The sequence below is a fragment of the Cyprinodon tularosa genome, unplaced genomic scaffold, assembly GCF_016077235.1.
Source record: "Cyprinodon tularosa strain WSP-4 unplaced genomic scaffold, ASM1607723v1 ctg1131, whole genome shotgun sequence".
NCBI classification, from domain to species: Eukaryota; Metazoa; Chordata; class Actinopteri; order Cyprinodontiformes; family Cyprinodontidae; genus Cyprinodon; species Cyprinodon tularosa.
This window is the reverse complement of record NW_024037928.1, coordinates 32,792-58,831: the sequence shown is the minus strand read 5'-3', so window position 1 is coordinate 58,831 and position 26,040 is coordinate 32,792. Positions and strand designations below refer to the sequence as shown.

At 45.1% G+C, this 26,040-nt stretch overlaps 1 protein-coding gene across 3 annotated transcripts; it reads left to right on the top strand.

The window, feature by feature from the left end:
- Positions 1–524: 524 nt before the first annotated feature.
- Positions 525–19,587, top strand: LOC119795000 (sodium/potassium-transporting ATPase subunit beta-2-like). Of its 3 annotated transcripts, none has more exons than XM_038302795.1 (8): positions 528–760; positions 3,815–3,943; positions 7,248–7,352; positions 8,229–8,308; positions 8,820–8,945; positions 10,157–10,216; positions 11,782–11,877; positions 17,911–19,587. In XM_038302795.1, the coding sequence occupies exons 1-8, from the start codon at positions 655–657 to the stop codon at positions 18,073–18,075; spliced, it is 867 nt and encodes a 288-aa protein (XP_038158723.1). In that variant the 5' UTR covers positions 528–654; the 3' UTR covers positions 18,076–19,587. The 3 variants fall into 3 exon arrangements, with proteins under 3 accessions (XP_038158731.1, XP_038158723.1, XP_038158740.1); XM_038302812.1 differs by lacking the exon at positions 528–760 and adding an exon at positions 3,382–3,401; XM_038302803.1 differs by lacking the exon at positions 17,911–19,587 and having other exon boundaries at positions 525–760; positions 10,157–10,342.
- Positions 19,588–26,040: the final 6,453 nt, after the last annotated feature.

The window sequence follows — 26,040 nt, the reverse complement described above, 5'->3', positions numbered from 1 at the left end:
ACCTGCAAAGGGACAGGTCCCTACCTGTCCACAGCATGTGTCTCAGACCTGCAGAGGGACCCGTCCACAGCATGTGTCTCAGACCTGCAGGGGGACCCGTCCACCAGCGGGTGTCTCAGACCTGCAGAGGGACCCTCCTGTTCCACCTTCTCTCCATCAGTATATTTAAGCTTCAGTTGCTCTTTTATCTAATTTTAATCTGTATATTTCTATTTCCTGTTGCAGTCTGTTCTATGTACCTATTTCTACCTGTGACCCTGTCTGCCTTCTTTTTCTACAGCCCTGCTTCAGCAATAAAGGTTCGGTTCTGATGGGTTTAGGTTGTTGTTTCTGTTGATGGTTTGTTTGCTGCTGTTACCCAAACAGGAAGTGTGACGTCATAACCTGCAGCTGTTTACAGTTAAAAAAGAAAACTTTGGCGGTGACGTCACAGCCTCCCGGCGGCAGACCTGTAAGACGTCTACTCGCTGACGTCACGGTGTATAAGAGGCGGGGGAGGGGCCTCGGCGAGAGCTGCTCTGCGATTGGCTGCGTGACGTCAACGCTGCAGGGTTTAACGCAGCGCCTCCGTGTCCTTCATCATCACCTCCATCCTCATCATCCTCGGTCCGATCGATACTCGGCAGCATCTTCATCCTCTTCATCCTCAGCGTCATGTCGGGATCAAAGGAGGAGCCCCGCCGCGTGTCCGGCGACTGGCGCGAGTTCTTCTGGAACGCGCGCACGCACGAGCTACTGGGACGCACGGCCACGAGCTGGGGTGAGTGCGCGGCGCTGTGCGCGCGTGCATGTGAGATTTATTTCAGATGAAGGTGATTCATTGATCAGAGAGACTGATGAAGATGAAGGTGCTGCATCTTCATCAGGTGATGAAGAGGAGGGCACCTTCCTCACTGCTGCTGATAGTCTTCCTCAGCAGGAGCAGAAGTGATTGGCTGATTCAGAGGAGGAGGAGAGATCCTGATCCTATTGGTCTGGTTCTGGTTCTGCTCCCTGGATCAGCTGTCCTTCATCACCTCCATCAGAACCAGGTCTGGTTCAGGTTCTGCTCTCAGTTTTGACCCATCCAGAACCTCCTGGATCAGCTGTCCTTCATCACCTCCATCAGAACCAGGTCTGGTTCAGGTTCTGCTCTCAGTTTTGACCCATCCAGAACCTCCTGGATCAGCTGTCCTTCATCACCTCCATCAGAACCAGGTCTGATTCAGGTTCTGCTCTCAGTTTTAACCCATCCAGAACCTCCTGGATCAGCTGTCCTTCATCACCTCCATCAGAACCAGGTCTGGTTCAGGTTCTGCTCTCAGTTTTGACCCATCCAGAACCTCCTGGATCAGCTGTCCTTCATCACCTCCATCAGAACCAGGTCTGGTTCAGGTTCTGCTCTCAGTTCTGACCCATCCAGAACCTCCTGGATCAGCTGTCCTTCATCACCTCCATCAGAACCAGGTCTGGTTCAGGTTCTGCTCTCAGTTCTGACCCATCCAGAACCTCCTGGATCAGCTGTCCTTCATCACCTCCATCAGAACCAGGTCTGGTTCTGGTTCTGCTCCCAGTTCTGACCCATCCAGAACCTCCTGGATCAGCTGTCCTTCATCACCTCCATCAGAACCAGGTCTGATTCAGGTTCTGCTCTCAGTTCTGACCCATCCAGAACCTCCTGGATCAGCTGTCCTTCATCACCTCCATCAGAACCAGGTCTGGTTCAGGTTCTGCTCTCAGTTCTGACCCATCCAGAACCTCCTGGATCAGCTGTCCTTCATCACCTCCATCAGGACCAGGTCTGGTTCTGGTTCTGCTCCCAGTTCTGACCCATCCAGAACCTCCTGGATCAGCTGTCCTGGCACCAGGTGGGCTCTGAGGACCAGAACCTTGTCTGGTTCTAGGAGACCTGCAGATGGAGGTTCTGTTAGTTCCTGACCCAGACTGACTCCCTGCAGTGGAACCTTTTGGGTCAGACTGGACCTGCCTCTGTTCTGTGGATCAGACCCTGAGGAGCAGCTGCCTGGAGAACCTTCAGTCAGGTTCTAAGTCCAGATGGAACCGGTTCTGTAAACTGGGGAGGTGGTCTGGACAGCGACGGACAGAGGTCCAGAGGACAGAGATTGACAGAGCTCCAAAGGACAGTGACTGGCAGAGGTCCAGGCGACAGCGACGTACAGAGGTCCAGAGGACAGTGACGGACAGAGGTCCAGAGGACAGTGACGGACAGAGGTCCAGAGGACAGTGACGGACAGAGGTCCAGGGGACAGCGACCGACAGAGGTCCAGAGGACAGCGAGGGACAGAGCTCCAAAGGACAGTGACGGACATAGGTCCAGAGGACAGTGATGGACAGAGGTCCAGAGGACAGCGGACAGAGGTCCAGAGGACAGCGACGGACAGAGGTCCAGAGGACAGCGACAGACAGAGGTCTAGGGGACAGCGACGGACAGGGTTCCAGGGAACAGCGATGGACAGAAGTCCAGGGGACAGCGATGGACAGAGGTCAAGAGGACAGCGAGGGACAGAGGTTGCTGCTAACGCATCCTGGTGTATTCCCAGAAAGTTGAGTGGAAGGAGGAAGTGTGGACGTTGTCTCCAGGTTCTCCAGAGATTCCTGATGATGAAACGTCTCCTGATGGTTTGACTCGGCGCCCTGGACCGACCTGCTTGTTGCCACTGTAGGGACTAGTGTTGCCGTGGTAACAGCTGAGTGAGGATCTGCTGAATGTGGGTCAGCAAAGGATTAGAGACACGACAGCTGGACGGGGAGGGGGGGCAGGGTTCCGCTGGACTGACCTACACTGTCCTCTCTGGTCTATTTCTATCATGTCTCTCCTGTGTCCTCTCATTCTATCCTCCATCTGTCCTCTGTCTCTGTCTGTCCTCTAACTCTGTCCTCTATCCCTCTCCTCTGTCCTGCCCTCATTCTGTCCTGTCCTCATTCTGTCCTGTCCTCTGTCTTTGTCCCAATGGCGTGGTTGCTTAGGGGCCCCCGACCTCTTAGGGGCCCCGCTATAAAGATCTTAAAGAATGATGTATTTGAGTATTTTATTTTTTCACACTATGACTTGGAATTATGGGTAATCCAGAGCGTAGATTAAACCATAACCGTTACGTAGGATGTGTTAGCGACGATGGACGCCAAAAAGACGAACTTAAGCAGATTCCAGAAAAGAAAAAGCAAAGAAGAAGAAAGGAAAAAACTTCCAAAAATAAACCCGTTCTTTCAAAGAGGAAGGGGAGGACGCTGCTGCTGCAGCGAGTAAAGATGGCGGCCAGGAGGAGAATGGAGACAGCGTGGGGTGGGGGGTGGGGTCTGGAGGGGCTGGGGGCCCCATCAGCCGATAAGATTCATTTTACAGCAGAATATACTGAAGTATGTCCCTGTTTAGTGAAGGTGGAGAATGATGAAATGATGAAGTGAGTATTTATGGGCTATTGTCTGCGGGGGGGGGTAATTTATATGGGGACCACCCAGATAATGTTGCTATTGTTGTGTCGTTAACCATTGCTTTGTCCTGTTTGTCCTCATTCTGTCCTGTCCTCCCCTGTCCTCTGTCCTGTCCTCATTCTGTCCTGTCCTCCTTTGTCCTGTTCTCTGTCCTGTCCTCATTCTGTCCTGTCCTCATCCTGTCCTCTGTCCTGTCCTCATTCTGTCCTGTCCTCCTCTGTCCTCATTCTGTCCTGTTCTCTGTCCTGTCCTCTGTCCTGTCCTCTGTCCTGTCCTCATTCTGTCCTGTCCTCGTCCTGTTCTCTGTCCTGTCCTCATTCTGTCCTGTCCTCTGTCCTGTTCTCTGTCCTGTCCTCATTCTGTCCTGTCCCTCTGTCTCCAGGTCTGGTCCTGCTCTTCTACCTGGTCTTCTACCTGTTCCTGGCCGGGATGTTTGCCTTCACCATGTACATTATGCTGCTCACACTGGACGACTACAAACCCACCTGGCAGGACCGCCTGCTCACCCCAGGTGAGACACACCCGTTACCATGGTGACGGACCTGCAGCCAGTCTCCACCCCCACAGACAGAACGAAGCAGCTGATTGGCTGCTGAGTCGGACCTGTGGTTCTGTTCCAAGTCTCAGCATCACTATATGAGACCCAGTAGATCCAGTAAAGGAGCCTTTATTGGTTTCTGTTGGATCTGATGATTTACAGCTTTGATGACCTTTGAACTCAGATGATGTCATCATTACCAGTAAAAACACCTGCTGCTCAAAACCGGGCCTCAACAGAACCATGGGCTGGAAGGTCCGCAGATCCAGGAGTCAGGTGTTCATTTCTACTGGTTCTACTGGTTCTGTCAGGCGACCCAGATAGATCTGGGTCTTTGTCCAGAGATTTAGTTCTGAGCAGGTCTGACCTGTTCAGGGATCTGAATAAAGTTCTGGAACTTGACCTCCGTGATTCAGAATCTGGGTCAAAACCTTCTGATCCATTCCAGCTTTAAATCAGAACCTTCATGCTCGGTGGGTTCCTTCTATAGACGGATCCAGTGGGTCTCATCAGAACATCCTGAGAATACTCCTCTGGTCAGAACCTTCCAGAAGATGAAGCCTGCAGAGAGGTCCAGACTGGGAGCGGTACTGGGAATGCTCAATGAACTGGGTCGATCATTTAGAAACCCTGTTAAAACAAAACAAACCAGCAGAAGCTCCAGAATAATAAAAACACTGAATGATTAGAAAAAATAAAGACTCTGGCTGATTAAAATAATGAAAACACTGAATTATTAAAATAATAAAGGCACTAAATGCTTAAAACATAAAACTAATTTTAAACTAATTGTTTAAATTAATACATTAAAGCACAATTTAAGACTGTATTAAAATAAACCTTATTGCTGATATAGCATCGCCAACTGGATAAAAACATTTTCAGCCACATAGAAAACCACATCAAAGAAAACAACATAACATTAGAGATTGAACTAACATATTCTGCAGAGTGGGAGAATAGAGAGAATGATGGAAAAGGGGTCCCTATGTCCTCCAGCAGTCTAAGCCTATAGCAGCAGAACTATAGAGATAGATCAGGATAACCTGAGCCACTCTAACTAGAAGCTTTATCAAAAAGGAAAGTTACCTCCTTGAATAACTTGGTTGGAACTGGATCTAACATCCAAGTTGAAAGCTTAGATGAAGACAATAATTTTGTTAACTCTGAAAGTTCAACTGAATCAAAGAAGTCTAAACCCGGTTCAGATTCCATGACTACCTCAGATGCTGCCCCCCCTGCCCCCGTAGGCCTGTGGAGCGATATTTTCCCTCCAGTTTCCTAGCATTTTGCTTCAAAGTACGCAGCTCTGCATTAAACCAAGGAGCAAGCTTTCTATTTTTAACGGTTTTCATTTTCAAAGGAGCTGCGTTGTCTAAGGCAATACGCAGAGAACTAGCAACCCCATCAACAAAATCATCAACCTGTGAAGGGGAATAAGCTAAGCTTTTGCACTCTGCAGCACTGCTCAGTGACACAGAGGAGAGAGAAAGTGAAGCAGATTCTTTAAAATTTATAACTGCACTATCTGATAAAGATCTACTAAAATTGAACCTTCTTTTGGGGGAGGAGAACTCTGTTAAAGTAATCCTGAAGGTTATTAGAAAGTGGTCAGAGAGGACAGGGTTGTGAGGAAATACTGTTATTTCTTCACATTCTATGCCGTATGTCAGCACAAGATCCAAAGTATGAAGATGAGAATGTGTGGGACTATTAACATTTTTCACAGGTTTACTTGCCTTGAAATTTGGATCAGGGAAATTAAGGGTTAAATGTTCAAAGAGTTGTAGGTATTAATTGTTTTGGGAGTAATCAGTAAGTCAGACTGGAAGATTGTTGCTACTCCTCCTCCTCGCCCAGAACTTCTGGGGATGTGAAAATTTAAATAGCTTGAAGGAGTTGCCTCATTTATGCTCACATAATCCTATTGCTGCAGCCAGGTTTCTGTAAGGCAAAACAAGTCAATGTGATTATCACAAATCAAGTCATTAACTAGCAGACTTTTAGAGGAAAGAGATCTTTTGTTAAAAAGACTGCATTTAATTGTTTAAACTTTTTCCCCAATTGGAGTTATTTTGATTAGATTCTCATGATTTACTCTTTTGTTATTCTTTTAATTTATTAGATTTTGGTCATGAGCAAAGACACTGTCTGGATGGAGTAAAGAGTGGGTAACAGTAGAGAAGCTGCAGAGAGGTCTGCTAAACTAGGACTCTGCTTCCTGGTCTGCACCCTGGGGGGTCAGGGCACTGAGCATTGAGTTGAAATATACCTGCTGATCCCGGGACCGAGTGAACTGAAAGCGTCCTTGCCTTCCGACTTGTATCCTGACCATTACACCTTCATTATTGGCTTCTAAAACCTAAAAGAACTAGCCGTAACCTTTACTCCCTAACAACCACTGGGCTCCTCTTCACCTGCCTTATCTCCCTGCTCTGGTGCCCTGTCTGCCCAGGGGCTTCTCTGATCTACCGCTGTGGTTCCTTAGCTCCAGAGGGGGGCACTGCTGACCCCCCTCATCCCGGATATGGCGCTCTCTCTCCCAGTGTTCCCAGTGTTCTCACACTGATTCCATGCTGCTTCTTTCTGAGCTCAGAAAACTGTCTCACCTTCCCTCTGTTGGTTGATTTGTCCCCCTGGTTTGGGCAATCTGACCAAAACAAACATGGACCAACCGAAGGAGAAAGATGCGTTTCTCCTGCTGATCACTTTGTCTGATTACCAAGCACTGCTGATTAGCCGAAATCCTATTACAACTTCCCTGTAGGGGATCAGATGTAGCTGTTTTAGCATCGCTCCCACAGTAAGCATTAACAAGCTCCGCAGACCAAATCTAGCCAACCCTTTCCAAGGCTGTCTTTCTATTGGCTGTAAGGGTTTCTGGCAGTGATCTAACTCCAGTCGGAAAGAGAGTAAAACAATCCACAAGCAGAGAAACGAGGTTTGTGAGCATATCTCTGACCCAAACAGAGAGAGAGAAGCATCAGATCTGAGAGGGGAACCAAAGATCTGATGGAGAAGAGATCTGAGAAAAAGCAGCAGTTTTTAGTGCAAGTGGAGGAAATCCTGCTCACAGACTGAAAATCCTCCATATCTCTGGAGGTACTGAGTCCTGAGCAGAAGGAAAAAGCTTTAGTCGTATTTCCTGTCATGTTTTGTTCTCCATTGTTCTATCAGGTCTACCTATTATTTAGAGACTGAAGATCTCTCTCTGATTGGCTCTCTCTAACAAATCCTCTACTCTGATTGGTTACCCAGCATTCTCCTTGTGTTCCAGGGATGATGATCCGCCCCAAAGGGGACCAGCTGGAGATCAGGTACTCTGTATCGGACACTGAGAGCTGGGAGGACTTTGTCCAGAATCTCAACACCTTCCTGTCCTGTAAGAAGCTCCTCAGACCATCAGCTTACTGGGAGAATTTCCAACCAGTCTGCTGAGTCCAGTTACTCTGAGTCACTGTCTACCTGACTACTTCTAACTCCAGCTTCTGTCTCCTCTTCATCTTCTCCACCTGGTTCTCCCTGTCCGGTCTCCACCCTCTCATACCGTCCCATCCTGCCTCTGTCTTTCCTGTCCTGTCTCCAACGTCTCCTACCATCCTGTGATTCCTCTGTCTTTCATTTCCCGTCTCCACCCTCTCATACCGTCCCATCCTCCCTCTGTCTTTCCTGTCCTGTCTCCAACGTCTCCTACCATCCTGTGATTCCTCTGTCTTTCATTTCCTGTCTCCACCCTCTCATACCGTCCCATCCTCCCTCTGTCTTTCCTGTCCTGTCTCCAACGTCTCCTACCATCCTGTGATTCCTGTCTTTCATTTCCTGTCTCCACCTTTTCATACCGTCCCGTTCTCCGTCTGTCTTTCCTGTCCTTTCTCCAACGTCTCCTACCATCCTGTGATTCCTCTGTCTTTCATTTCCTGTCTCCACCCTCTCATACCGTCCCATCCTCCCTCTGTCTTTCCTGTCCTGTCTCCAACGTCTCCTACCATCCTGTGATTCCTGTCTTTCATTTCCTGTCTCCACCTTTTCATACCGTCCCATCCTCCCTGTCTTTCCTGTCCTGTCTCCAACGTCTCCTACCATCCTGTGATTCCTCTGTCTTTCATTTCCTGTCTCCACCTTTTCATACCGTCCCGTTCTCCGTCTGTCTTTCCTGTCCTGTCTCCAACGTCTCCTACCATCCTGTGATTCCTCTGTCTTTCATTTCCTGTCTCCACCTTCTCATACTGTCCCGTTCTCCGTCTGTCTCGGGGTCCAGCCTACAACGACAGCCACCAGGTCCAGCTGAATGCCGATTGTCCCCCTGATCAGTATTTCATCCAGGAGGACAGTGGAGAGGTAAAAAAAAAACGACCCAATTCTGACTATGAGGGTCAGTCTGGTTTGGACCAGCGTTCTGTTCTTCTGTCAGACTTTGGATCAGTAGACATTTCTGATGGGTCATTGATCAGAGAACTGATCTCTGACTGATCAGTATCAGAATCTTCTAATGGCAGGAACCAGAGCTTTGGTTCTGTTGGGTCTGATCTGGGTTTCATCTTTAGCATCAATGGTACCGCTGGTACCGTCTGGACACTGGCAGCTGACATGGACTTCTATGCTAGTCTGGTTCTGTCACAGTTCTGGTTCTGATTTGTCCTCTGAGCTGGGAACCTATCAGGTTAATGCGTGATGATCCTGACTTTGGATCAGTTCTCTTAGGATTTCAGAACCCAGGACCAGACCCAGAATGTGTCCATATTTCACCTTTAAAAAATATAATAAAATAAGATAATCTCAGCAGTACCTTGGTTCTGATCCGGTAGTTCAGAAACTATGACCTCACTGACTCCTCCCCTTTCTTATGCAGGTGAGGAACAATCCCAAGCGGTCCTGTCAGTTCAACCGGACCATGCTGGGGGACTGCTCAGGGCTTGAGGACCGTTTCTATGGTTACAGCAAAGCACAGCCCTGCATCCTGATCAAACTGAACCGGGTAGGTTCTGATCACTTACTCTCTGATCACGTTTCTGTGGTAGCCATAGCAACCACCCTAGGACGCCCTGTGTCCCTCCTCCATCAAGCTGGTTCTGCTGCTTCTGATCGCTTGAATAAGATCAATGTCTCCGTCCATCAGACGGTGAGGCGCTAAACGTTCAATTATCGAGTGCTTAGCAGTTCCTCACCATGCTGCCATTGGGAACTGGGAGGATAATCAGATTTAATGGTTAAAACCAGTACCTTTGTTTTAATAAAGATATTTAGAACCTGTTCTTTATTTCTGCAATAGTTTGAATGTCTGACATCGGATTCCAGTGAGGCAGAGGTTTGGATGATTTTATTGAGGTTAGCAGCTGTTTGCAGAGTTTGGGTGTAAAACTGTCCGATCTGGTGACCCCAGGTAATCATACCATGGATCACCAGGTAGAGACGTCACCATATGACTCTAGTCGCGTCTGATCTAACAAACATAAACGCATCTGCTGCATTTAATAAACATGGAGCACACTGCTGAGAGCGACAGACAAAATAACCAAACAATAAAGAACACCAACTACGCCCTGGCTCCCTTCCATGTTGCTCTCTGTTGTTTACTTTCCTAATTTCTATCACACTGATGACATCATCAAAGCTAACTCAGCGTGATGCCTCACCAATCAGGCAGCAGTGGGGGACGGAGGCCATGCAGCTGCCTGTTGGGGATCAGATCGGCTTTTTATACCAATGGGAACAGAGCCGGATGCTTATTGTTTTCGGGTCAACCAGCTAATTTCAGAATGAGTGCAGGTCTGGACGTATTACATCAGAGGCCAAAGGTGAATGTGTCGGTATTCTCTGAGATCCAGAAGTCACTGTGCTATGATGCTATCCCACCAAACATGGTAAGGAATTTAATGAAGAGCACTGAACAGAGCTAGATGCTTTGCTAACCAGGCTAGGACTTCCTGCTAAACTCTGCAGTTGATCTGACACGGTCAGTGGTGAAGCTGACTCTGATGACCTTTATGTTCTTGGTGAGGGAACTTCAGTCTAGTACCAGGTCTGGTTGAAGTCTATAGGGGTCCGCCTGAATGATGCCAGAAGCCTGCCTGTTCTGGTTCTGTTTGATCGCCCTGAATTTTGCCCTGAGCAGCAGGTAGATGTAGATTTTCCTACTGATGGAGGTGCTGCAGAGCATCTATCTGACCTCCTCCTCTGTGTCTACAGGTGATCGGGATGCTGCCTGGGAAGGACGGCCAGTCTCCTTATGTCAGCTGTGGAGCCAAGGTCCGACTGACCCGTCTGTGTCCCGCTGCCTCTGTGTTCATCTGTCTGAGTCCCTGTGTCTCCATGTGTCCATGTATGTCCATGTCCTCTCTGTCTACAGCCTCACAAAGTGGGAAGCCATAAGGGGTGAGACCTCTAGGAGATCTTCACCAGCACAGACCTTAGATCTGGACTAACCCAGTTTGTAGATTTTTCTTTCCATGTAACTCAGATCAGGCATAATATAAAGACCACCCGTTGAATGGTGTGGGGGGTGTGGGGGGTCCCTGTCTGGCAGCCAGTTCCGTCTGAGGCATGGACTCCTTCAGAGCCCAGAAGGTCTGGATGTTTGCTCAGGGTCTGGCAGACCATCTATGGTCTGAGATCCTGGTAGGAGAATGGAGGCTATACCAACATTTCTGACTTCTGCTTTTATTGGGTTGGGGTTAGGACCATCATGGCGTCCAGGAGAAGGTCTTTGTGGTTTTCATCCATGCCTAGAATTATTATCCTGCCAGGTCTCCTTCACCTGGTTGGACCCCTTACCAGTGCTGTCCCTAACCCCACCATGATGGTGCCTGTAACCCAACCATGATGGTGCCTGTAACCATGGCGGGGTCTCTAACCCCCCATGATAGGGCCTGTAACCCAACCATGATGGGGCCTGTAACCCAACCATGATGGTGCCTGTAACCCAACAATGATGGTGCCTGTAACCATGGCGGGGTCTCTAACCCATCCATGATGGTGCCTCCAACTCTAGCATGATGGTGCCTAACCCCACCATAATGATGCCCTCTACTCTACCATGATGGTGCCTGTACCCATGATGGTGTCTAACCCCACCATGATGGTGCCTGTAACCCAACAATGATGGTGCCTGTAACCATGGCGGGGTCTCTAACCCATCCATGATGGTGCCTCCAACTCTACCATGATGGTGCCTGTACCCATGATGGTGTCTAACCCCACCATGATGGTGCCTGTAACCAAGACGGGTTCTCCAACCCCACCATGATGGTGTCTCTAACCCCACCATGTAGTGGTCATAATGTTATGGCTAATGAGTGCTGGTTACAGTAGATGGTTTATGGGTATTAGAGGATAATGACGATAGTTAACTTTAGGTCACCAGAATTTCTGCTGCTGCTGAGCTCAGCTGGACCACAGCTCTAACGTTCTGCCAGCTGCTTCTGGTCCTAGATCAGGTTCTGCTGCCAGCAGAGCAGAAAGGTTCTCTAAGGTCCATGATGGACACATGCTAACCTTTAGCCTAACCCAGCAGCTGACCTGCAGCCGATGGTGGAACCATTTGGGACCCAAGGTTCTGTAAACCCTCCCAGCTTAAAGAATGGGATACTAACAGTGAGTTGATAAAACTGAAGATAATCAGAATATAAAGTCAATGCAGGAAAAAGGATAAATAACAAAGAACTTAACTCTAACTAAAGGCTTATTTATGACTTTGGTTTTCAAATCTGGAACAAGATGTGAGGCTTTTTCCCAGAAACAACTGGTTCCTGAAGGACACAGCTGATGCTGCTGGTGTCTGTAGGATCCACTAACGAGTTTGTGTTTGTGTGCAGAACGAGGACAGTGAGAAGATTGGACCTCTGGCTTATTTCCCTGATAACGGAACCTTCAACCTAATGTACTACCCGTACTACGGGAAGAAGGCCCAGGTAAGAACACACCATGTCCTCTGAGAACTCAGATCTGACAACAGAACCGGATCTCAGTCCTACTCCAGTAAACCAGTTAGAACAGGGCAGGGTGGTCAGTCGCAGCCAGGACCGACCCAGGGAACCTCACCATGTGACGGTTTTACAAGGTTAATTATTTTAGTTTTAGTTTTTTTTTTTAACTGGGTGTTTGTCAGTGTTTTAGCGGTGCCAGTCAGATATCCCTCCTGACAAGTAGGATATATATATATATATATTTTAAACATTAAAACAAGGACCATACACTTCTGTGTGTAGACCCTTTCAAATAATAAACAAAAACTTTTCACAAGACAAACAAACAATTAGGCTTAACAGTTCTTGTTTCAAAAACAAAAAAATTAATAAATATATAGCCATCAAAAAAGAATCACAAAATTCTTTCCCACAAAATATAAATGTCCATTATTATCCAAGGTAGAAAGGCTCCAATATAAATTGCCCCACAGCAAGAGCTGTGAATAAACAAGAGAAAATCAAAAATATAAGAGCCTATACACAACAAAAGTCCTACAATTGCATAAAAACAGCACAAACAAACAAACATACATAGAATGGACTTACAGGTTCAATTCAATTCAATTCAGTTTATTTATATAGCGCCAAATTCACAACACATGTCATCTCAAGGCACTTTACAGTTCAACCAGATCATCCAGTCAAATTGATACAAAGTTTTTTGTCTAAGGAAAACCAGTTGATTGCATTGACTCATTGACTCAAATACAATCCCTCACACTAAGCATGCTTGTAGCGACAGTGGAGAGGAAAAACTCCCTTTGAACAGGAAGAAACCTCCAGCAGAACCAGGCTCAGTGTGAGCGGCCATCTGCCGAGGCCGACTGGGGTTCAAGGAGACAGAAGCAGAGACACAAAAAGCAACTGTAAAAGGCGGCCCCGTCCAGGAAACACACAGCCAGGCAGACGAGCTCCGAGCCAGCTCCCATTCCAGAGGACGAAGAGAGCACATCCACTCAGTCACGGTCAGAGAAACAGGACCACACTGGAAAACTGGCCGATCTCCAACATCTATAAACAAGGGTGTTGATGGAAGCAGCACAGCTGATGTTTCTTTCCAGGATGGAGTCACAGCCAAACAGGAACAGACCAGATGAAGCTACTATGAGGAAAAGCAGAGAGAGCAGAAGGTTAGAGATTGAACTAACAGAATCTGCAGAAGGTCAGATGAGAAACAAATCTTGCTCAGAGGCAGGAGCTGGAACAGGTTTTCTGTTGTTGGTTTCACTAGATGAATATATTTAAAGTTTATTTTATTTTTTGTAACGGGGCAAAGTTATTAATTTATATTTTCAGTAAGTGTAGCACTTACAGAGGATGTTTAACTGTGACATCACCGGCTTCCGGTTAATTATGGTGACATGTCGGCACGGCAGGAGCCCAGAAAGGAGTTTGTTTGTTTGGTTTTCTCCTTAATGATCGGTGGGATCCAGAACGGAGGCAAAATACTGAAAGCACGAGGGATTAAACGGCCTCGGACTGACTGTGTTACTGGTCGACAGAATGGAATATGCAGACGTAGTAGCAGCAGCTGTTTCTGTTACGCTGTCTGCTGAGACACTGACATTTTCAAACTAGAGCTAGGAGCCAGATTGAACAGCGGACCAATCAGGTAAGTGCATGTGTTCAATGGGCGTAAAGAAGGCGTGTCTTGAGCTGTGAACAAGCAGGAGGATTTATGAATAACGGTGCAGCAGCTCTGTTCAACAAGCAGGTTGTCACCCCACCCCCCACCACCGCCACCCCCCCCCCACCCCCCCTTGAGAAGGAGAAGGAAAACAAGGTTTGATCTGCGATATATGAACCATGCGGAGATCTTCTCCAGTATCCTCCAGAACCACTTCATAATTTACAGGGCCAGTCCTTTTTATGATCCTGTAAGGACCTTTCCATCGTGGAGCAAGTTTGGCCATAAAAGATTGATCAGCCTTTGATAAAGGGTGTGAACGAATCCATCTCTTTCTGAGAAGTTTTCATCTCTTCTTCCACGGTCATAGCTGTGTTTCTGTCGCTGCTTAGCTTTTCTCAGATTGACATCAGCGAATTCACGGAGCTCAGCAATCTGTTTTACGGTAGCATAGACGGGGGTGTCAGGGTCACAAAGGGTTGGACTCAGCTCTGCATCCAAAGGCCCTTTCAGAAGTCGTCCAATGTTTTGCTCAGCTGGAGTCACACCAGTAGATTCATGCACTGCAGAGTTTAAAGCAAACCGAATTCTGGTAGGTACTTACCCCAACTCTTATGTTTGTTACTGACATAGGATGAGAGCCTAGCCTTGATGTTGCGATTAACTCTCTCCGTAAGGTTAGTTTGTGGGTGATATGCAGAGGTTTTCTTTGGTGTGAGATTCCATCTTTTGCAGGTTTCTTCGAACACAGAAGAAATAAATTGTGGACCTTGATCAGAGAGAATGTATGTCGGCACTCCCCATCGTGTCACTGGGATATTATTTCTGCAGTATCCTTGCGGAGGGGAAACATTTCAACCCACCGTGAGAAATAGTCCAAAAAACAAGTAGAGGGACATTACCTTTAGAACTCCGTGGAAAGGGTCCCATAAGGTCCACGCCCAACATCTCCCATGGTACACTCACCTCTGTTTGTTGCAGCTTGCCAGGAGCTTTTCGGGTTTCACCGCCGTCAGTGGTCCATTTCTCTTCAAAGACCATGGGCCTCATCCATCACAGAGGGGCAGCTCTCATGATGAAAGTTGGTGGCAGAGAGACATTTAGAAATCTATGGATCACGGAAAAACTGATCTATTAAACTGGAGCTAAACATTTCACCACACACCTTCAGACATCCCAGTCTACCTGGGACTGGTCCAAGATGAACACGGATTCCCCCGGCCATTTGTCTGCCCCAAAATACACAGTATAAACACCAGGAAGGCTCCCACCCTGCGTCCCAGTAACCATGGCAATGATGCTGTCAGAGACCTTATCACACGTATTCTCAGTGGGACTATCATTTAGGGGATACACCTGAAATTACAGAAACTTTCAGCATCAAAAGAACATCTAGTGGTGGAGCGGTGATGGCGGTATGGGAGGAGCTTATGTTGATATCTGTGAGCATCTGTGGGTTCATGCAGCCCTGAACCCAGTAATGTGCTTCTTGGTAGTACTATGTAAGGTCCATTCCGTAAAAGTTAAAAAACAATCCACTGTACTTGGTTTCCAAGATTTGAAGACGTTTCTCCACCTCTCCAGGAAGCTTTCTCAATTCAAATGTCTGGATCCGCAGTGAGTTTGAGTCTTTTTAGACAAAGCCTTGTATTGCTTGGAAACATGCAAATGGAACCAATGAATGGGTCGTTTGGTTCCATCGTTAGCCTGTAATATCTGAACCTGTCTATGATTCTGAAAGGTCAGTCATTAAAGGGGGGGATTGTCTCCTATAATACCTGAAACCTGTCTATGATTGTTAGGGGTCGTCATTAAGGAGGTTTTGTTCACTGGCTGGAGCAGGGAGGTACTTTGTTACTCTGTGATGGAGTAACAAAGTAGTGGTTGTGGAGAGTCCAGCGCCGGGAGACCCTAAGCCCCAGATGCCAAAGGGATCCCAAAGGCAAAGGCACCAAGGAGGGGCCAGCCCAGGAAATCCAACCCCCACCAAGGGAGGAAGAGAGACAGCCCTGAGGAAGTCCCCCAGCCACTGCAATGTCCGCCGCAGTCCCCAGTCTAACCCCACTACACTAAGTGATGGAGCCAATCAAAGGAACCCAGAGAGATCGGTCTGATGGGGATGCAGATGCTGTCTCAAGATTAATATTCGGTTTGAATATTAATCATCCCTCTTTTTTAAAAGAGGGGTGTGGTTGAGTTTTGGTAACTCAGCTAGTTTAGATGACACAGTTATTCCCAAATATTTGATATTTCCTGATTGTACCTGAGGGATTCTGTAGAGAGCAATTAATTGGTGGTATTACAGATTTAGACCAATTTATAGAGTAATCTGAGAGTTTTGAGAAGATTCTAGTAAACTAATTACTTGAGAGAGGCGAGTGTTTGAGTGCTGGAGATAAAGTAATACATCATCTGCGTAAAGACTAATTTTGTGCTCCATTTTCATGCCTTTTATACCTTTAACCACATTAGTTTGTCTGATTGTAGCAGCCAGAGGCTCAATAAAAATAGCAAAAAGGGAGGGGGAGAGCGGGCATCCCTGCCTGGTGCCCCTCTGGAGACAAAAGCTGGAAGATGTTTGATTATTTGTCCTGACACAGGCTGTTGGGAAGCTGTAGAAGATTTTTAACCAATTTATAAAGGAATTGCCAAAACAAAATTTATGTAGAGTAGCAAATAAAAATGTCCAGTTTACTCTATCGAATGCTTTTTCTGCATCTAAGGACAATATATAGGATTTAAGATTTTTGCTGTAGGAATAATCTATTAAATTCAGCAGTCTGCGTGTGTTAGCAGCTGACTGCCTTCCTTTAATGAAACCAGTTTGATCTGGGTGGATTATGAGGAGTGACTTTATCTAATCGTTTTGCTAAAGCTTTACAGATTATTTTAATATCCACATTAATTAAGGATATGGGACGATAGCTGGTCGGAAACATAGGATCTTTGCCTGGTTTAAGCAGGAGACTAATGGTGGCAGAATTCATATTAACTGGAAATTTGCCATTATCTAGAGTTTCCTGCAGCATTCTGTGGAACGTTGGGGCCAGAATGTCCCAGAACTCTTTTTAGAACTCAGTAGGGAACCCGTCTGGACCTGGCGCTTTATTATTTGGCATGTTTTTTAATGCTTCCTGAACTTCAGCTGTAGACAGCGGTGAGTCCAGGGTCGCTCTTTGACTCTCTGATCATTTAGGAAGAGTTATTTTATCCAGAAATCGCTTGATATCATTATCTTATGGATTTACCTGTGATGCGTATAAAGATTTATAGAAATCTGGCAAGGCATTATTAATATCCTCCGGATCCTGTAATATATTACCAATTGAGTCTGTAACTGCAAATATAGTTGTTTTTTCTTTGTTTATTTTAGGCCAGATTATAGATTCAAACTGAATGTTTGGGTCAGGCTGGATGGTGATTTTCTTTCTGCAAGCCTGGAGAGTTTTTACTGGTGCCTCACATGGCGATTCCCATTAGACAGATCCCTGGACCTGCCGCCCAGCCCGAGTTTACAATCAATATTATCCCATTAAACATCTGAGTCCAGGAACCATAGCAAGCCTCTGATCCTGTGCAAGGACCATCCAGTTTACCATTCTGCCAATGTATCTGCCCATTCCAAGCAGCAGAAATCCTGTTATCAGAAATCTAATTAAGTACATGTCTTCCATGTCCTCCACCGACAATATCAGACTCAAAGTCTTACATAAGTCCACAGTGTATCCATAGAAAAACAACCCGTCTGAACTTAAGGGTTCTCCAGTACCATGTCTTCATGTCAAAAGCAGTGTATCCGTAGCATTGAGACCAGTTGACCAGTTTCATAATAAAAATAAATTCACACTTTTTGGAAGGAATGTAAAAAAAGGCTCTAAAAGAATAGAAACCACAGAGGAAGTGGGCAGGAGATCTGATCCCATCTGGAACTACGCTTCTAGATTCAAACTGGGATTGAATGTCTTTTTATCAAAGCATATCTTGAGGTAAAACTGAGCAGCATTAAGAAATGGTTTCCATGGAGATGGCTCAGGGGATTTATATTCTTTATCATCCCCAGTTTTGCCTTAAAAATGGCTCCAGATTTCATTTTGTGTAGTCATGCTTTATACAGGGGCGCTGAAGATAATGACTCCATCTGTGCCGTTATAATAAACATTTATGTCGGATTGAAGGTTTCGATGTGTTAATGAGTTGTAGTGTCTAACATGTACTTGGTAATTTTCTACCCTGATTCTGTTGCTTTTAATGTCACCTGATGTCTGAGGTCATTTCTGAATTTCATCTTCATTATTGTCTGATATCAGTCTAGAAACGATTGCTAAGATTGGATTTGTTCTGTATTATAGGTGAACTACACTCAGCCTCTGGTGGCCGTGAAGTTCCTAAACGCCTCTCTGAACACTGACATCAACGTGGAGTGTAAGGTGGTGTCCAACACCCTGCAGGCCGGCAGTGAAAGGGACAGGTTTGCAGGACGGGTTTCCTTCAAGCTGAGGATCAACAACCAATAAACTTAGAGATGCACAAAGACAGATCCTTCACTGCAAACTCTGAAATGACTCTGACTGTTTACCTGCCAACTGGGTGATGCATTCACTGACCACATCCATGATGCATTCACTGACCACATAAATGATGTATTCACTGACTACATCCACAATGCATTCACTGACCACATATATGATGCATTAACTGAACACATCCACAATGCATTCACTGACCACACATATGATGCATTAACTGACTACATCCACAATGCATTCACTGACCACATAAATGATGCATTCACTGACCACATCCACGATGCATTCACTGACCACACACAATATGCATTCACTGACCAGATCCACAATGCATTCACTGACCAGATCCACGATGCATTCACTGACCACATCCACGATGCATTCACTGACCACATCCACAATGCATTCACTGACCACATCCACGATGCATTCCTGACCACATCCATAATGCATTCACTGACCACACACAAGATGCATTCACTGACTACATAAATGATGCATTCACTGACTACATCCACGATTCATTCACTGACCACATATATGATGCATTCACTGACCACATCCACAATGCATTCACTAAACCACACACAAGATGCATTCACTGACCACATCCACGATGCATTCACTGACCACACACAAGATGCATTCACTGACCACATCCACGATGCATTCACTGACCACACACAAGATGCATTCACTGACCACATCCACAATGCATTCACTGACCGCATCCACGATGCATTCACTGACCACACACAAGATGCATTCACTGACCACATCCACAATGCATTCACTGACCGCATCCACGATGCATTCACTGACCGCATCCACGATGCATTCACTAAACCACACACAAGATGCATTCACTGACCACATCCACGATGCATTCACTGACCACATCCACGATGCATTCACTGACCACATCCACGATGCATTCACTGACCACATAAATGATGCATTCACTGACCACATCCACGATTCATTCACTGACCACATCCACAATGCATTCACTAAACCACACACAAGATGCATTCACTGACCACATCCACGATGCATTCACTGACCACACACAAGATGCATTCACTGACCACATCCACAATGCATTCACTGACCGCATCCACGATGCATTCACTGACCACATCCACGATGCATTTACTGACCACATCCACAATGCATTCACTGACTACATCCACGATGCATTCACTAAACCACACACAAGATGCATTCACTGACCACATCCACGATGCATTCACTGACCACATCCACGATGCATTCACTGACCACATCCACGATGCATTCACTGACCACATAAATGATGCATTCACTGACCACATCCACGATTCATTCACTGACCACATCCACAATGCATTCACTAAACCACACACAAGATGCATTCACTGACCACATCCACGATGCATTCACTGACCACACACAAGATGCATTCACTGACCACATCCACAATGCATTCACTGACCGCATCCACGATGCATTCACTGACCACATCCACGATGCATTTACTGACCACATCCACAATGCATTCACTGACTACATCCACGATGCATTTACTGACCACATCCACAATGCATTCATTGACCACATCCACGATGCATTCACTGACCACATAAATGATGCATTCACTGACCACATCCATGATGCATTCACTGACCACATCCATTATGCATCCACTGAGCACATTTGTAACGCATTCCCTGAAAGGGTCGGTGATTTGTTCTTTGACTGAATCAATGAGGCATTCACTGACTGAATCTAATGTTTATTCACTTTCCAGATTGTTGACTCATTATCCAACAATATCAATGATGTGTTCACTGACCACACACAAGATGCATTCACTGACCACACACAAGATGCATTCACTGACCACATCCACAATGCATTCACTGACCAGATCCACGATGCATTAACTGACCACATCCACGATGCATTAACTGACTACATCCACGATGCATTCACTGACCACATAAATGATGCATTCACTGACCACATCCACGATTCATTCACTGACCACATCCACAATGCATTCACTAAACCACACACAAGATGCATTCACTGACCACATCCACGATGCATTCACTGACCACATCCACAATGCATTCACTGACCGCATCCACGATGCATTCACTGACCACATCCACGATGCATTTACTGACCACATCCACAATGCATTCACTGACCACATAAATGATGCATTCACTGACCACATCCACGATGCATTAACTGACCACTTCCACGATGCATTAACTGACTACATCCACGATGCATTCACTGACCACATAAATGATGCATTCACTGACCACATCCATGATGCATTTACTGACCACATCCATTATGCATCCACTGACCACATTTGTAACGCATTCCCTGAAAGGGTCGGTGATTTGTTCTTTGACTGAATCGATGAGGCATTCACTGACTGAATCTAATGTTTATTCACTTTCCAGATTGTTGACTCATTATCCAACAATATCAATGATGTGTTCACTGACCTGAGCAAATAAGCATTGACATTATTCATGACACATTCACTGACATGTTGACAACCGTTTATTTATCATATTATCATAAACTCTCATCTCTTATCTCATTCGGTCTTTAATGACAGTTTAACCCTGAAATGGACCAATAAGAATGCACAAATAGTGTGATGTCACTGCCACTGAGAACCAATTAGAATATGTGTTTTCCAAGGATTAAATAATCTGCATTAATGAAACCAAATTATTGAACACACTTTAGCACCAGAGGATTTATGAACATCTATCATTTTTTTAATCAATTTATTTGCCACTTATTAATGTTTTATGTTTATATTGCTGCAGTTTAACTCCTACAATCAGGTCTGAAACTGGTTCAGACTGAAGTTAAACTGTGATCCAGATCAGAAAAAGGTTTCAAATAATAACTGTAAAACAGACGAAAACCGAAGAACTGGATCAGAATTTAAAAGGACAAGAAAACCAGTTCTCAGATTAGAAATGCCAACCAGACAATGTGAACCCAAAGCAGCGCAGAAACTGGTTGGAACCCAATCTGAATCAGGAAGTGGTCTAACTATCTGAACGGAAGCTAGTTTTAAAACTGGTTTGAAATAAAAACAGTTGACAGTTAATTTTCCAAGTAAAGTATCGTTTCTGATCCAGATCAGACTAGGATCCAGATTATACGTGTAAACAGGGAAAGGTTTAGAAATTGGTTACCTAAACAATGAATGGACAGTAAACCAACCATCCTCATCTTGGTAGAAAAGCAAATAAAGAACCAATTTAACACTGGAAGCAGGAACTGGTTTAAAATTCCACATGAAGCCGATCCCTGCTCCAGTTGCTGCTCTTAAACTGCCAAGAGGAATAATTCACAGCCAATCAGATTTCAGCATTGGTAACTATGACAACCACATATTTAACATATCCTACTGAAGTCCTCCATGTGAAGTCTGGCTGCAGCTCATTAGTTAGTTAGTTAGTTTAGGTGATGAGTTAGGCGTTCATTCATTGGCTGTTTTTGTTTACGTTTGTTTTTGTTTACCGACCTTAATGTGGGGCTGAATATGACATCATCATACATGGACACGCCCCTTTTACCTGCACCGTTACCTGCCAATTGTCTTCCTAAGAGAGTGACCAGCCAATCAGATTTTCCTTATGATGTCTTGCTGTAACCTGCTTGTGATTGGTTGAATTCTCCTGCCTGAAAATGTTCCTTTGTTTGTTAAACAATGAAAAAATAAAGATGATTAAGAAAACAGGAAGTGATTTCCTGTGTGGTTCATGAAGGGGCGGAGCCTCAATACTTACTGGTTCATTTCAAATACCCAACTGCTGTTGGAATTCAATGGGGTGATCCAGAGATGGGTTCCAGTCTTTTACCCCCCCCCCCCCCCCCCCAACCCACCCACACACACCCACCCACACACACCCACCCACACACCCCCCTCAAACACACACACACACACACCTTTGTGCCTGTGATTGAGCACGTGTCTAGGAGTAAAATAGCTACATTTATTACCCACAATTCATTACAAAATATGAAGTATTGAGCAAAATTAGCAGAAACAGCAGAAGCATCCCCATCAACAATAAATCCTGGTCCTGTGTGTTTAGGACCAAAGTCTCTACTTCAGACCAGGGTCTCTGCTTCAGACCAGGGTCTCTGGATCAGACCAAGGGTCTCTGGATCAGACCAGGGTCTCTGCTTCAGACCAGGGTCTCTGGATCAGACCAAGGGTCTCTGGATCAGACCAGGGTCTCTGGATCAGACCAAGGGTCTCTGGATCAGACCAGGGTCTCTGCTTCAGACCAGGGTCTCTGGATCAGACCAAGGGTCTCTGGATCAGACCAGGGTCTCTGCTTCAGACCAGGGTCTCTGGATCAGACCAAGGGTCTCTGGATCAGACCAGGGTCTCTGGATCAGACCAAGGGTCTCTGGATCAGACCAGGGTCTCTGCTTCAGACCAGGGTCTCTGGATCAGACCAGGGTCTCTTTGTTGGTTCCTTGTCGTTGCTGTTTTTTTCCTACCTCGTCTCTCTCTGGCTCCTCATGATTATTTTCCCCTGATGTCTCCATGGTTCTGGTTGGGTTTACATTATTAGTAGTTTTTTTTTGGATTCCTGCCTTCGTTTACTGTTTTTTCCCCATTAAACTGCAAGAAATCTCCTCAGCCTTTCTGCCTCTGCATTTGGGTCCTCAAACCACAACCAAACCTTGACAGTTCTCAGTTGAACAATTTTTATTCAAATTGACATGACTTTATGACACGAAGGAGTTGATAAGAAGTTTAAACTCTTCAAAAGTTATGAGGTAAGATCACTGTCAAAATAAAGTTGCAAATGTCCTGCAGGCCCTGAGGGCACTTTCCAGTTTAAATTTGGGTTTTATTCTTCATGAACACAAATTGCAGCAGCTGTTTGATGTGAAGTTAGGAAACTGAATCTGAAGCATTTCTTGCAAGACAGAATATTAAATTTTATTTAACGTCCTTAGCGAGAAGGAGAGTATGTAAAAGTTCTGACTTAATCATCCTAAGCACATACATTTATACCACAAACACTCCAACCCTCTCTCCCATCAATCTAACCCCCCCTGCACAAAAAAGCTTTTTCACACACTTGAACAAAAGGAAAACCACCCAATTCATCAAAGACATAAATTAAGCCAGATAAACATTTCAGAACAACTCTCTTCCCTTCTAACCCTAACCCTAGTAGAGGTTTAGGTTTATCACCTCTGCTTCAGCTTCCTACATTCCAGTAGAGACTGGAACAAGGCTTTAAAAAGTCACCCCTATTCAGGCAGAGAAAAGGCACCCTACACGATGCAGGTATTTTTAGAGATTTTAAGGTAGTAAATAAAACTATACATTGATTGCATTTTTTTTTGTAATTTGGTGTTTTCTGTTTGTTTACAGAGCTGGTTTTTGTTGCTCCTGCTGTCCTTAGGTTTATGTTTTATTTTTTTAGTTAGTCCAACCCTGTTTTAAAACCCAGAGGACTCCGCGGGGGAGGAACAGTGGACGATCTGAAGACGAGACAAACACTAAAACCCTCTTTCCACTGGCTGCCAGGATCCAGGGCATGAACCAAGAAAACAAACTGAACAGACAGACTAACAGAAAAACAGTTAATGATCTGGCCCTGAATGCTCAGGCTGAACTGAATATAACCCAGAGGAAACAGGTGAGAGGAATAAATAATAATTGAGGCAGGGAGGGAAAACGACAGGTGAAAGGAATTACTAATTAATGGAGAGCAAACAGGCCAGATCATGACACTGGTCTGATTGGGAGAGACGGCATCCATACCACTCTGGATGGTGCAGCTCTTCTTTCTAGGAATCTGGCCACATTTATTAGTCCTCCAAAACCCTGACCCCCCAGGGTGCAGACCAGGAAGCAGAGTCCTAGTCTAACAGACCTCTCTGCAGCTTCTCTACTGTTACCCACTCTTTACTCCATCCAGACAGTGTCTTGCCCACGACCAAAATCTAATAAATTAGCAAAGATTCCCAAAGGAGTAAATCATGATAATCTAATTAAAATTAAAATAACTCCAATTGGGGAAAAAGTTAAAACAATTAAATGCGGTCTGTTTAACATAAGATCTCTTTCCTCTCAAAGTCTACTAGTTAATGACTTGATTTGTGATAATCACATTGACTTGTTTTGCCTTACAGAAACCTGGCTGCAGCAAGAGGATTATGTGAGCATAAATGAGGCAACTCCTTCAAGCTATTTAAATTTTCACATACCCAGAAGTTCTGGGCGAGGAGAAGGAGTAGCAACAATCTTCCAGTCTGACTTACTGATTACTCCCAAAACAGTTAATACCTACAACTCTTTTGAACATTTAACCCTTAATTTCCCTGATCCAAATTTCAAGGCAGGAAAACCTCTTCTTTTTGTAACTTTGTATCGTCCACCAGGTCCTTACTCTGAATTTTTAGATGAGTTTTCAGAGTTCCTTTCTGATTTGGTATTAAAAACTGACAGGGTCATCATAGTGGGAGATTTTAACATCCATGCTGACATTGAAGGCGATAGCTTAATAGCAGCCTTTAATGCTATCTTAGACACTATTGGCTTTGTTCAAAATGTGAATAGTCCCACACATTCTCATCTTCATACTTTGGATCTTGTGCTGACATACGGCATAGAATGTGAAGAAATAACAGTATTTCCTCACAACCCTGTCCTCTCTGACCACTTTCTAATAACCTTCAGGATTACTTTAACAGAGTTCTCCTCCCCCAAAAGAAGGTTACATTTTAGTAGATCTTTATCAGATAGTGCAGTTATAAATTTTAAAGAATCTGCTTCACTTTCTCTCTCCTCTGTGTCGCTGAGCGGTGCTGCAGAGTGCAAAAGCTTAACTTATTCCCCTTCACAGGTTGATGATTTTGTTGATGGGGTTGCTAGTTCTCTGCGTATTGCCTTAGACAACGCAGCTCCTTTGAAAATGAAAACCGTTAAAAATAGAAAGCTTGCTCCTTGGTTTAATGCAGAGCTGCGTACTTTGAAGCAAAATGCTAGGAAACTGGAGAGAAAATATCGCTCCACAGGCCTGCGGGAGTCCTTCCAAGTCTGGAAAAATGGTTTACTGCTGTATAAGAGGACCCTTTGTAAAGCAAGAGCAGCATACTTCTCCTCATTAATAGAGGAGAATAAGAATAATCCTAGATTTCTCTTTAATACAGTTGCCAAACTCACCCAGAGCCATAGCTCTGTTGAACCGTCCATTCCACCTGCTCTTAGCAGCAATGATTTTATGGGATTCTTTATAAATAAGATTGATCTTATTAAAAATAAGATCATAAGCACTCCTCTATCCGCGATTGGTTTGTCTCTGGAGGGGGGGGGGGGGGGAAAGCATCTGAGGTAGTCAGAATCAGAAATACTTTAATAATCCCAGAGGGAAATTACTTTTGTTACACGCTCCAGTTACAGTTTAATATAATATATACACACATCCAACTATACAATATAATAAAGATAAAAAATAAGAATAAAAAGAGATAAAATATATTCACATATAGCTCTTCTGTATATGTATATGCATGTATATCTATGCATATGTAAAAACTAAATCCAAATAAAGTGAAAATCCAAGTAAAGTGATAAATCCAAGTAAATTTATACGTGACGTGCAAAAATAGTGCATAAATGTAAATAACGGGGGGTGGGGGGGCTGAATCACTTGAGGGAGGCATTATAGAGGTTGATGACCACAGGTAGGAATGATTTCCTGTGGCGCTCTGTGGTGCCTTTGGGTGGGAGGAGTCTTCAGCTGAAGGAGCTTGTCTGCTGGACCAGTGTGTCGTGGAGAGGATGTGAGTCATTGTCTAAGATGGACTGAAACCTGGACAGCATCCTCCTCTCTGCCACGGTGGTCAGGGTGTCCAGCTGTTACAGGGATATGTACCTAAAGTTTTTAAGGT